At 41.2% G+C, this 14,287-nt stretch overlaps 1 protein-coding gene across 12 annotated transcripts in view; it reads right to left on the bottom strand.

Moving 5' to 3' along the window:
- Window positions 1-9,373, bottom strand: part of TBC1D1 (TBC1 domain family member 1) — a 106,254-nt gene extending 96,881 nt beyond the window's left edge. For 8 of the 12 annotated variants that reach the window (XM_027888516.1, XM_027888511.1, XM_027888521.1 and 5 more), the window contains exons 1-2: window positions 9,289-9,373; window positions 1,385-1,900 (exon numbers count right to left, since the gene is read on the bottom strand). In XM_027888516.1, the coding sequence (XP_027744317.1) occupies window positions 1,385-1,801 (417 nt within the window). In that variant the 5' untranslated portion in view covers window positions 1,802-1,900; window positions 9,289-9,373. Of the gene's footprint in view, window positions 1-1,384; window positions 1,901-2,208; window positions 2,230-8,456; window positions 8,643-9,274 lie in introns of those variants that run through there. The other 4 variants (XM_027888513.1, XM_027888514.1, XM_027888512.1 and 1 more) reach the window with 4 other exon arrangements.
- Window positions 9,374-14,287: the final 4,914 nt, after the last annotated feature.

The raw sequence follows: 14,287 nt of genomic DNA, 5'->3' as shown, positions 1-14,287 counted from the left end.
ATTTGATCAAACATGAAGAAAAAGTACTCAAATCCTTTGTTGCAAAAGAAAACGCAGAAGAAAATGTACTGGAAATGATCATGCAGTGTACTCACCATAATCCTGAAAAATCAGAAGTGAAAATAAGTGCACAAGCAACTGCAAAATGCTACTTGAATACCAACTGCAATTCACTGCCAAGTTTTGAAACATCTATTCCTTATTTCTGTTCCTACATACATAAACTTGGTATTCTACATTTAACTTGACAGGATTTCTCACTTGAATGTTTGTGATTTACAATGTATTTGCCTTCTAATTTACTGGAACTGCTGTTTTATCTGGGGGGATTTAACTAAAGCTGTTTCCATATGCTTTGAGCTCTAAGCTTGAGACCATGGATTTGGAACTGTATAGTGTTTTGCTATTGGGCAGGTTGGCATAAATCCCATGTGTGGTGTATATTCACATAATACCTTCAGGGTGTTTTAGTAGGACATCTCCTATGACTCAAGCAAATATGCTGTTTTCCAGCACTTTAACTAGAGTCAATACTCAAGAGGAGAAGAATACATCACCATTTTGTCTCCAGTGTATCACAACAGCCTTGTGTCAAATCCTCGTCATTTTACTCATTCAGAAGTGTTATTGTCTCACACTACTCTCTAACAGAAGGGATTGACAATTTTAATGCTTCCACCTTTTCATCAAGGACACAACTGGTTCTTATGAAATGCAGACAGCCAAATCTCACCCAGTGCGAGACATGCACACCCAGCTCCCGTCTCACACCACGCAGCAGCAAGTCTGCATGTCACAAAGTCTCAGAGACTGCGCCTTTCTCCTGTTGTCCAACACCATCTGCCAGGCTTTGTGGACTACAGAACCAGAAGAAGTTTCCGCAGTGTCCTGTGGTTGGAGATATGCTACACACGGAGGTTCCACCCTACCCCCTTCTCTTTCTGAGAAAGGAGGTATCTGTTTCCCAGTCACATAGGTCTCAACTCAGGAAAACAGAAATTTGAGAGGTCTGAGTGCAGGATTAGATAAAGTTCACAGTGACTCAAGAGTGAAATTCTAGCCCTAATGACATCAACAGAAAAACTCTCACTGACTTGAGTGCCAAGATTGCAGTCCATATCCCAAACTAAAGTATCTTTTAAGCTGATGAAATTTATGCCCCAATCCTGTAGGAAATGTACATATCTTTCACTTCACATATTGAGCAGTTCAAATTCAACTGAACCATTAACATTACTAAGTAAAGTGACACTTGTCAGTAAGTGAGATCCAGACTCTAATTGTAAGTACAACCTTAAGGTCTTACAGTGTAGTGATAGGATTCAAACACCACAAAAGCAACTCCAGGAATGCTTGCTTCAGTTTGGGTTTTTTCTTTACTTACTTTTGTTTGATCATCGGCTTTAAATACATAGCAGATACTTTGCTGTTTTGCTGCTTCATCCTTTATCAGACAAGCAAAGTAGCTTGGATCGTGGCTGTTGTGAATCAGTTTGTGGACAAGCTGTGGCTTGTATTCAAACAAACTTGAACAAATCAAAGGATCCCACTGCTGGATTTCCCCCGTGTCTGGTTCACATCGCAAACTCACTGGTGAAATGTGAAGTCGGATTTGGCTGACACCAGGTTCTTCTTTGGAAGACTTTGTACTGAGCATCCGGATCTCTGCCACAATCCAAGGCAGCATTGACATGGTGGTTAGGGAATGCACTGGGAGAGAACCAACGAGCTGGAGACTGAAACAGGCTGAGAAATCACTAGGTGTTTGACACTTTTTAACTTTGAATGTTATCGGCTCCATTTTACCACTCCTTAGGAAACCTGAACTAATTCACCAATGTTTCAGTTCCATGGAATGACATTATCTGGACGGTTCCTTTGATTAAAGGACAGAAGAGTTCTGAAAGAAAAACAAATCGTTATGTAGGTGCTGGAACCCTATTAAAAACAAACTATCAGTAACACAAATAATTAATAGCTTAACATCAGAAGTACCATGCTGGTCAGAAGAAACAAACTGATCATCTACCTTCACCTATCTAGTGAGTTCCCCCTCTCTGCAGTGGGCCTTACTATTTCATGTCCAACAAAGGTGATTGCAATAAATATATTGCTTGGAAAAAAGTTAGTCCTGATTTAAAAGCTGTTTTATGACCCTGGCTAAACATTCAATGACTAACTAAACTTTAAAATGCACATTCTTTCTACCCTGTGTCTGTTTCGTGGGCAGGCATATGTGGATCACACCAGCCTATTTCAATCCTATTATTAACTCAGAAGGAACTCAGCTGAGCTATTCTGACCTTCATGACAGTTGAAGTCAATGCTTGCTAAGACACTTTCATATTTGAAAAAAAAAAAAAGGAGGTAACTTGACAGCTTTCTTGCTCATATGTGGATGTCTCTGAATTTGGCTACTAACATGCAGTTGTTTCCTTGGGTACAGTTTGCCAAGTAAGGTTGGTTGTAACCAACCAGACTTTTTCAATAAATAACACTCCAGAAATCACTGTCATCTGAGAAAGCACCCAGCAGTCAACTGACTGATCACCGATAAACCTGTGAGATAGCAGTCATAAGCAACAATCCTTACAGCATCCCTTAAAAAACCAGACAATGATCACAGTTCATGATTGCATTTTAATGCTGGGCAGTCAGACAGGAATACTTAAATGTTTGACAAACTGATGTCGTATCATTTCCATTCCTTAAAATAACAAATGGAACCCTGTTAGACACATCCCTGTTGTAACCCTGTTATACCCAGCATCTACCACCACTACTGTTATTACGTATTAGTAGTTTTAGTAACAAAATCCAATAATTACATTTATTTATAAATATCACTTTGCAAAATACAGTCTACGAAAACACATAGATTGGCATTTGTTATACTATCCTGTTTTAACTCATTAACTGAGCCTGTTTCAGCTGTTACATTATATTGTGTAGGACTGACAAGAACCTGACAGGCTTGTAATTGTGTGTGTTTAAATACCAGGACACTAGTTTACCCTCAGTTTTAAGAGAGTTACCCATGAGAAGACCTATTAAAACCAACATGAACAGTACCAAGAACTTACAAAACATTTTAATTACATCTGAACAAGTATTTAATAAGTGGCATCTGTTCACTGTGGCAACAGTATTTCTTATCTTTGTTCATTTACAAATATGACCAATCAAAAATAGCAGTATTTTTCCTCATAAGTTTTCATTAAACTATGTCTTTCATTTGTCCTTGTAATAATATTCTCAAACTGAGTTTCTAACAGTCTTTCACCTTGTTGAAAATGAAAGGAAACTTGAGGATTTAAAAAAACCCCAAAACTTCTAAAACAAATTTAAAATGCAACCAGTTGGTAAGTGTCTGAGTGGGGGAAAATGTTTCTGTGGTAACTGGCAAACTGTAAAAACTAGAGAACTGCAGAAACCATTTTTGGGTACATTTACTTTTTCGAATTTTTGCATCTTTTGACAAATGAACACTGTGGCAACAATACCAGTTCCAATGATACCAAATTTTAGCAAGAGAAACTAACAGTGCATGAGTGCATGTTTTAAAGACACTATTCAATGAAATCCATAAGCAGCATTCTAGATGTGTAGAACAATTTTTTTAAAAGCCCTTTCATAAAGTTCTGCGTGCGTGTCTGCATGTGGGAGGTGTGGGAAAAAGGACCATGAAAATCCAGAATTTCTATGCCTAATTTCAGTTATATTACAACTGGTTTTAATTTGTTTGTTTGTTTCACAAACAAGCAAGAAAGCAAACATCTTTTAGATTAATATAAATGCATTACAACACAAAAGGAAACGGCCTCAAGATATGCCAGGTTGGACATTAGAAAGAATTTCTTCACTGAAAGGGTGGCAAGGATTGGAATAGGCTGCCCACAGAAGTAGTGGAGTCACCATCCCTGGAAGCCTTCAATAAACGACTGGATACGGCACTTAGTGCTATGGTTTAGTTAACATGGTGGTGTTAAGTCAAATGTTGGGACTGGGTGATCTTGGAGGCCTTTTCCAACATCAATGATTCTATGATTCTATATGGGATAGAATCTTCAGGAAGCATTTTGACACCTCATCAACAGACTGCTAAATGCAATTATCATTATAGGTTTGTGTCTGCCAGGAATCAAAATGATCTCTTCTTCTTTGACAAACTATTACAAATATTTTCCGCTTAACAGTATCAACAAAAAATAACTACAGGAAAGATTGGATTAATTCACAAGTACAATGACAGGTATTTCAAAACAAGTAAAAATCAAGTTCTTAGCTTTCTCTCTCTTAAGAGAAAGCCTAAGAGAACTCCAGTCTTAGCCAAAAAGAGGAGAACTGAGCTACCACACAGATAATTAGCCTATTAGCCACATACTTTTTGTAGCCATAGTTCTTATTTGTGTTTTCCCAGAACTTTTTTTTAAAAATGCAATCAATTAAAAGGTATGTAAAAATACAACAGTCACCCTCATTTTAATCAACTTTTCAAGGAAGAGATGATTTGATTATCACCATCTACCATGCTCTTTTACGTCAGACTACAAGGCACTGTAGGCTCAAATAGAAACAAACATCACAACATAATATATTATTTTGCATGCTAACTCTAAGGACTAAACAGTATATAAAAAACCAGTGTTGATACTCTGTCATACTTAAACAAACACTGTACTGCTGGAATGTATTTCATACAAATGCAAAGCTTCTTGGCATTTGTCTCTTTTTAAAAAAATAAACACCTTGCAAAGTCAACAACATACTCTGGTGCCTGCATGTGTTATTTCTAAGGAAAAATGGTTAATACTAAATCAAAACAGTTAAGTAGAAGTCAGAATGCTATTGGGTTTTTTCCTAATGCTTGAAGGGATTGAAAGTGCAGTTTCTCAGGGCACAAATTTAGCAGCATCAGAAGGTCTCCTTATCTACTGTATCATTCTGTATGTTACTGTTCTGCATGTTTTCATCTCCCTTTCTCAGCCGTTCTTTGTTTCCTCCTCCTGTCACTTATTTTAAGCAAATCCCACCAGAAATTATGCCAATTTCATGCTGCTGGTGTTAATGTTGTTCAAGTTTACACTGAGGACTAGGTTTTAATTCAAGACCATGAAGTATTTCAGTACATGCTTATTTCAAACCTAAAAATTAGTTTTGTTCTATTCAACAGGCCTATTCCCAGCCATAAATTAAGCACGCATTACAGTCGAAGAGTAACTGTGCTCTGACCCCATCTATGTCTGGGCTGACTCCACCACTTGGAATTATGGCACCTTTACCCATCTCTGGTTGCCACCATTCAGTTCATCCCCTCTGCAATTTGGCTCTGCAGGTGCTGTAGGAGTTTACCATACATGTTAGTATAGTAGGATCAAACAGGCTTCCTTTCACTCCCAAATGTCTGATTAACTTACAAGCAGCTTCTTCAAAGCAGATGCTTATTACACCTTTAACCCAAGAGGGAACAGAAAAGGCATAAAAATAAAGCTGTCCACTTGTTTCCTTCCACCTCACCTTTGATCTTCCTCTGACAGTTCTAGGTACCATTTAACTTCATTACCCTGGGCTAAGAGAGGACTGCCAGGTTTTGCTTCGCACTGGCTGGGCATCTCTGGTTATTCACCCAGTGCTCACAGACACAACTGGGACAGTTCCTCTTTCTCCTCTCCACTGGCATCTTTTGAAGGATCTTGGTTGCCCTTGCACTCACAGCTGAGAAGAGCTCAAGTGTCACCCCTCAGCTGACAGCTCTGCTGCTGTCTAAGAAAGGCTCATAGACTTTAAACTAGATCTTGATGTCACCACTGTTTGATGTGCTTTGATTTAGCTGTATTTGCTCCATCAGCATAAGAATAGCAAGTCAAATTGTAACACATATGATCTTTCCACAAACCACATTAATATATCTAACTCTGCCTTCTATACTAGGGGATACCAGACTGAGTCACTGATGTGGAAGATACTCATGGGAACATAAGTATGCCCTGTCCTTAACTTCTCTTTCACCTAATCAACCCAGCCACTTCTCACAAGTGGGAAGCAGGTTTAGACAGTGCACAACACTATGCTGATGGTCCTGTTCTAGCAAAATCTGATACTGTGGGTTTTTTAAAAAAATATTAAGATCAGGTTTGGGCAGCAGAGGGAACAGCAGACAGATTTAGGATAGACTCAAACTAATACAGTAAAAAAGGCAAAGAGGGGAGAGAGACTGTTCTAAACCAAAACAACACATTAAAAAAAAAAAAAAAAAAAAAAAAAAGAGAGAGAAAAAAAGGAAAAAAGCAGAAACTATGACAGTGGTAAAAAGTTATCCCTCTTTTGTTCTTTCTTCTTAACTGGACTAAATTCAATACAGGCATGCAGCCAAGGGTTTTAAACTCTTGTTCAAAATGTCAGTAACTATAGACTTAAGCAACCCTTCACTCTCCTCCAGCTCCTTCCCTGGTTTGGTAGCAGTTGGAGTGCTGGGACTCATAGCAGAACAGACAAGTTTAGAAGATGCGTCAAGCAAGGAAGCAGTCAGAGCTTTCATATAGCAATAATTAAACGAGGAGAGCTGAGAGTTGTTGAACAGAAAGATGCCAGCTTACTCATCCTTTGCAGTTTTTCTGAGAGGCAATTGTGTAGTTACTCCACATCAGGCTGCTGACAGGACAGCAGGTTTTTTTTCCTCTAAGTTTTCTCCCCTTCAAGAAGCCAAGCAAAAATCCCAACCATACAGCAAGGTCTTGCAAAAAACAGCTGGTCTTAAAGAGCACAAATTTGTTCAGCTCTTCTCTGTACAGCATTAGCACTGAATCCTGACAACAAATGGAACCAGAGGCACTATTAGTGACTGCATTTCACCTCTGATTATTTTAGCAGAAATATCATACTACTTAAGGATTATGAGGAGCCCTGGCCTACAGCCAGAGTTCTGGAACACATGCCAGGACTAAACACCACTTCTTTCCTCCTCTGTCTGATCCTTAACTGAGATTTACTTTATCTTTGCTCATACTGACAGATTTCTCTATTGACCTGGCAGGATATACAGAAAAACACAAATGAGAATATGTATTAGGTATGTCATTACACAGTCACTGCTGAGAAGTCCTTTTATGTTTCCATCAATATGCATAAAATTATTTTCTTCTCTGTTATCACAACACAGTATCCATTAGATCACTGTATGGGGCAGCCCATTGCAAGCTTTCCTCTCTTTTTTTTCTTTTGTGTGTGTGTGTGTGTTCTTGCAACATTTTTGTCCTGTTTTCTACAGTTAAATAAGATTGTTTAGATATCTTACCACAGATTACTTTCAGTTTTCAAATAGTTTTAATTAAACTGACACTTAGAAGCAGGATGAACCCCTCTTGTTGCAAGGATGTTCTTCTTATCTCACAGCTACTGATTATCTGCTGTTTCCTTCTGGAGCTATGGCATGCTGTGGCCATCAGCATGTGCAAGTCCAGAAGTCAATCTGCCTCAGAAATTACTTTTAATTTCCTTTTTTTTTTTCCTTTTCCATCAAAGACTGACATCTAAAAGATTCTTTTAAATGCTGTCAGCAGCTTTAGATGGGGCTCTGAATAACCCACCATATACTCTGGTACTGGTTTTCCAGTAATAACCACAACTAAAATATTTAGCAATACAGCCGGCACCTTTATCACTACTCAAATAGGTTAAAAAGACTATTAATAAAAAAATTGCAACAAAATGGTAGTATGTTCTTGATTATAAACGTACACATTTATAATCAACTATCAAATGAAGAAAATAGCTGACTGTTCCTGCCCTTAATGCCTGTTGCTATTTCCCTGATAGAGTAAATGGAAATTAATATGCTGATGATTGAGGTCTTCCGAGTCAGCCTCATACAGACCTGAACAAAATACTGGGCTGTTCTACTACTATAATGAACTGAAAAAACCAAAATCTTTGTAAAAGAATGCTTGCTAGGTAAATTACATTATGAATGCCATTCCTTTTTAATCAATTACATATCCACAGCCAAAATGCCTGCGTCCAACTTTTCAGTTAACCAAATTAAAATGAAAAAAGTGTCAAGTCATCCACCTATCACTGAATGTGTTTCACATTCCTTCCAGCCTATCGCTTTTCTCACCTGTAAGCATTTCTACTTTTGCGTATCACCTACGATTTTTAGCATTCCTATAAAACAACAAATTCTGTGATGAATTTCTATTTCAGCACTTAAAAGTGTTTAAAGTATAGTCATCAGCTCAGAGTTATTTGCTATTCAGAAGATGTATATTTTATTAATTTCTGACCCACGATGTTCAATTCAATCTCTGGGCTTACCACAGGCACAAATCCCACCATCTGCACTACTGAAGGTTCCTACAGCAGATCTGCCATGTTAGCCTCCCTGCCAAATACAACACAGCACACAAAGGTCTCAATCTTTTCAAACTGCGCTATAAATAACCACATTCGTTTCATACCTCTCGTGAACGCGGTTTCAAGCGATCTTTGCCTTGCTGACTTACTTCGCGAATTTAAAGGGCCATAAAAGCACTGTGCCGTTGTGGAGGGATTGAAGGTTACACTCGGCTGTGCTGCGGTAGGAAAGGTCTGTTTCACCCCAGGGAAGAGCCGCTTTGCTGCCCTGAGAAGGAGAGGGGTCTGGGAGGAGCTACACCCACCGAATTTGCATTGATGGATGAGGAAGGAGCAGGCAAGAGAGAGATAGAACTGACAGGCAGACCGTGGCACATCAGGGGATTAAATTCAAGCAGGTCTTTTGGTTATTCTGACGAGGAGCCAGCTCTCCAGGGACCCCCGACAAGAGAGAAGGGCGGCACCGGCGCGCCCGTCCCCACCCTGTCCCGCAACAATGCTGTCCCCAGATCAAGTGCTGCGGCTTCGACCGACGGTGCGACCCCGCTGCGGGAGCCGGGAGGGCTGCAGCCCGTCCTTCAGAGCCCCGGGAGCCGGGAGGGCTACAGCCTGTCCTTCCGAGCCCCGGGAGCCGGGAGGGCTGCAGCCCGTCCTTCCCCGCCGCGGGCACGGAGCGGGGCCCCGGCCGGACCCTCCCGGCGGCTTCTCCCACCTCGTGGCGCGGGTGCAACACGGGCTGCCCCGCCAGCGAGTGCTTCACTTCTCGCCTCAACTCTTTCACTTCCTCAACGCCAAGAGCCGCTCTTCCTCCTTCCTCCCACCCTCCCAAAACGCGTCTCGGCCCCGCCAGCGCCGCTTCCCCGTGCCGGCCCCCATTGCCGCCCCTGCCAAGCTTGGGGCTGGAGCGGGAGCTGGAACTGACCGGGACCCGCTTACCGCCGCAGGATGTGCTGGCTGCAGGGAAGTGCCGTCTGCCGGCAGAAGCGGCTCCCCCGCCGGGCACCTCCCGCGAGGGGCGGCGGGCAGAGCCGGTAACGGGCCGGGCGAGCCGCCCCCTCCCGCTGCCCGCCCCGCCCTGCCCTGCCCCGACCTGCCCGCGGCCCGGGCGGAGCGGGGGGGACCCGGGCTGCACACCCAGCGTGCCGCTCCCCGCCTCCGTCCTCGTCCCGCCAGCGCGGGCGAAAATAGCAACAGGCGGCGGGTCCCGGCCCGGGCTGGGGAGCGGAGAGGGGCAGAGCCGACAGGCAGCCGGCGACAGTCGGGCGCCCATGTCACCACCATGGGCAGCTGGGGCCCTCTCTCCCGGTCCGTGTTGTCCATCTCGAGGAGCATTTCGGCGACGCTGCCCCATGTGTCTGGCACAGCCTCTGGGTCTCCCGCGGAAAACGTGTCACAGTGAGCCCGAGCGGACCGCTGAAGTTGCGAGTAAAGGTTGCTCGCAAAACTGGGACTTGCCCGGCTCCTGGACTCTGGAGTGGCCAAGTCCCAGCTCGGGGGGGGGCCCAGCCCTGGCCGCAGGGCAGCCTTCTGCGGACTCACCTTCGCTGAGTCACGTTCACACCTTCCATGCACAAGAAGCCACACTTACAAATGTATAAAATCACTGTAAGAATTGGTATTAGTCGGTCTTTCAGTTGCCAGAGAGGATAAGGAATGAGTGGATCCGGAGACCAAATTATACTCCTCTGCAAGTGCAGATGATTAAGGCACCCTATATGGCCCTTCTGCAAACCACTTTTGCACTCAATTAATATCAAGTCTTCTTGGCAGTAAGACCACTGCTTTACTTACTTTTAAGCCTGTACACATTTGTAAAATCAGAGCTTTCTAAAGGAAATCTGCTCAGTGATGGGAACAGTCAAGCTGTTAAATGCAAGCACAGTGTTGCCCCAGATTATGAAAAACAATTCAGATTTTGGTATGTAAGCAAATCCCCCTACTTGCAAAGTGTAGATACACGTTGTATCTCCACAGCCTTTGGCTGCTACGAGTACTTTCATAGTATTGCTGATCTGCGAATTGAAGCATGCAAGCAGCAGTTCCCTCAGAGCACTTGTCCCCTATCTGTATTCAGTTCACAGTTTGCTGCTGCTGCTTCTTCAGACATGGGAATAGGTACGAGTGCCTCTTGTTTTTCAGTCACATCCTTTACATTCCTTGGGAAGAAGAGTGCCATCTTGTTGCAAACAGTGTCTGTCTTAGTTTTTAAACCATCTCAGCTGAGGACACCTCAGCTTATCTTACCACCTACCAATCTCAGTGCCTGAGACAAGTATGCCCAATTGCTCATTTTAAGTCTGCTGCCTGAGCATTGCATGCTCTGGTAACCATATTCTAGCAGAAGGTGAACTGTAATTCCCACCCAGACAGCTCCAGCACTTCAGCTGAGGGTCATGCATTGCCAAAGTACCAACCAATGATCTTAGGAAGAAATCTTTTACTGCTTCCCTGTTGCCTTTCAGAAGATGGTAATGAAACAGATGTGGATCCTACAAGGCTCTTTCTTGCTGCTAGGAAAATCCTTGAACAACAACAGAAGTCAACACTACAGCATTACAATTACAAATCCTTTCTTTCTTCTCCTTTTTGATAGCTGGGAAAGAAATCAGCCACAGTGTTCAGCCCACCTCCCATGGAAGCTACCTAATCATCACCTTTTAGGCTACACTGGACAGCATTTCTTCTCTCTCTGCTTTGTGATGAAACTGTTACTTACGTAGGGGGGGAAATAATCATTTGTGGAATAAGAAAAGAACCAGAATAGGGGTTGTACATTACAGTCCCTAAAAATTAAACACTTCTTTGCGTTCCAGGGACTGGTATCCCTATATTCAAGTAAAAGCCTTGCACACCAGGCTTCCTAACAGTTTTCGATTTTCTGAAGCAGCAGATCTCTTTTCTTCACAGATTAGATTTCCTTTACAGTTAGCCTATTAACTGAAACATACTACTATCATATTAATTTCTTCAGACAGAAGAGGAAAATGTGCTTTCCATATCCTGCAAAAATTATGTATAAAAGAACACTAGTTTAATAATTTTGTTTGTCCAGTCATATTCTGAAGAAATGCAAAGAAAACCCCTCCACTGCCTTTTGCACAGAACCTGAATATACGGGCTTGTATGAGGCATGCTATGAGAACATGAAGGCAATGGAGCCTCTTTTGTAGACCAAGGAGCAGAGGCATCTACTCACTTGATCCCAGTTAGGGTAGGATTGTACATTAGTACAAATTTAGGCTGAATGTGCCTGGCCACAAGTGAGGGCAGAACTTGGGGCTGCTGTGACACTGGATTCTCCCTTTTAAGTACCACGAGGCAAACAGGAAGTTTTAAGTTTCCACCCAAGATGCTTTCAGAGTTCAAGCTGCTCCATAGTTGGGCAGCAGCTGAGCAGTAACATTTTTGGATTCTGAATTTGAATGCAGGCACTTATACTGTGCTTCAGTTGCATTATGAGCCTCTGTGCTTTTCCCTCTGGATAACCAAAATTATGAATTTCTATTGCTGTTATATAAAACAGTCTTTTTTATTGTGACTTCTTTCACGTAAATCTGTTTAGTACCTTATTATGGGCAAGCTACTAAGTGTTTTGCAGTGCCTTGACTTAAGTGAGCTCTGGAGGAAGTTCTGAATTCTTATGCAATGACATTGCATCTCCACATGCTATTTATATATAGTCCCTGATATTTCATAAACAAAATTCGCATAACTGTTACTATAGCATGTTTGCCTACTGTGTATGCTGTAGGAATGCATGCCAGTGACATTAATTAGTGATTATCTTTGTAGACAAGAGGCTTTCTATTAACACTGATAATGAGTAAAGAGTCAAGAAAGAGTTGAGCTACTATTACAGATCCTGCCTGCTGCTGTCTCTGTATTTTTGAGCATTTCAGATTTCATGATTAATCCCATCTCCTCTTCATTCCCATAAATACATTTGAAAATGACTTACCCATGATTGTGTAGTATTTTAACTTCTTCCTTTTGTTTGGAAACTGCTGTTGCTATGTCATCATCTATATTACAGTTTATTTAGGTGGGTGTTAAGATACAATTGGAGAGTTTAATAGGCTCATCTCATTGTGCACAGTGTTCTAGTGGTGTGTGTCCTCATTTCAGTTACCAGGCATTTGCTATATGAAAGAGTAATGTTGGCTTCCACTTGGAAGTTGAGCAGAAATACTATCCCTGATGAATGTGTGTCTTATATAGTGCAAATAAGTACTGGGAAGGAAAGCAATTCAGCTTAATTATCTTTGCTTAGTTTTATACCTGTGGGCAGAGTACAATTTCATTGGTGATTCTTTTTATTTACAATTAATTTTTAGATTTATGTATGGCATCCAGATGTCTTCAGCCATAGAATCCTAAATGTCCCCAAACTACGTTGTAAAGACTGAAGCTGGTGGTTAACAAATGTTAATTTAATATCATTTTAATGTTGCTATTCACAGAGACTGTTAATCAAGGATATAGAATTTGCTTGTTGGTCGTGTGTCAAAATAAAACCCACAACCACTGGAACTTTGAAATGCAATAGTGAGTAGGAAACTTTATTTACAGAAACTTTATAGGTGAATTAACAAATTTAAGCACATACTTGTACAGTATGAAAATAATTGCTTATATAATAAATCTTTTATAGTGAATTCCAGTATGATTTGTTGTATATAAAGCAAAATTCTCAAATCCTTCTGCACTCAATACTTGAATATTATACAATACTTTTTCATAATATGCTGTGGACTAAGGAAGGTGAAATATATTTATTTCCTTCCAGCCAAACTGTGTCATAAAGTTTGCTGAATAAAATAAAATTCAAGGATGAAACTGGGACTAGTAGACAAATCAATAATCTTCAAGTGAAGTCTGTCAGTCTACTCTTAAAGCATTAGTATATTTTTGGGTTTTTTTGGCAGAGTTTTAAGTACTGTGCTAATTCTTCTCAGTCTTGCCCCCTAGCCATAGCCACGATCCTCTATAGGATCAAATGTTTACAACTGTCAGTAAAATTATGTGTCTTCATCTGTTATTAAAAAACAGACTCATTTTATGTGCTTTTGGTGACTTAGTCATGCATCTTTCTCTAGGAGTTGCTGGGTATTTCCTTATATTTGAGTTCAGTCAATATGAGCATCTTTATTCCAGTCAGGGCAATTCCCATTTCTGAATAAAATACTAGTGCCTCTGCTCCCAGTTCAAGGCTGCTTATTCACAGATTAAATTTGTCTGTTTTTTTTATTATTTGTCCTAGGACTAAAAATTTCTAACTAGGCTTTTTTATCTTACACAACAGTTTGGTGGAGGAATTAGACCACTTATTCTGACTTGCAATACTGACTTCTCTCTCTGCTAGGCTCTTACTGCCTTTGTTTCGATTCTTTATTTCAGTCCTAGATCCTCTTTCTCTGATGCAAGACAATGCTACTGAAGACTCTAGTAACAACAAGTTTCATTTGGTAATTCTGTAGGTTGCTGTAATTGTTCAAGCAGTTTGATAAAGCACTGTGGGTTTGGGTTTTTTTTGTCCCTCCTCCCCTCGTGGTCTGAAGTTGTGAACTTCTGTTTGGAACAGAGCAGGGAGTGGAGTGAGTAAATTCCTTGACCCTCTGAAAACAGAATGATAAAGATTGTGTTGTCATCCTGACCACATCTGTACTGTTTCTGAGGATGCTCTACAGCCATCTTAAGGATGTCTCAGCATACATCACTCCCTTGCAGGTCCCACTGCCAGACTTCTAAGACACTACAGAGTTCTCCAAATGCATCCATTCAGTGTCCAGCTCACAATCTCTCATAGATTGTTCTGGGATGGTTATGAAGGTCTTTCTATCTTGCCTTATACCATATTCACCTGCTCCATAAGATCTTCTACATAACTTAAAAAAATGGGTTCTCAGCCTGAAGACAATAAATCACAGTTTTGCTG

This window comes from Empidonax traillii, unplaced genomic scaffold (assembly GCF_003031625.1).
Source record: "Empidonax traillii isolate 1590-97213 ecotype Southwest subspecies unplaced genomic scaffold, ASM303162v1 scaffold240:size1935192, whole genome shotgun sequence".
Lineage (NCBI taxonomy): Eukaryota > Metazoa > Chordata > Aves > Passeriformes > Tyrannidae > Empidonax > Empidonax traillii.
Note: the sequence above shows the minus strand (reverse complement) of the source record. Positions and strands in the feature narration are given on the sequence as shown.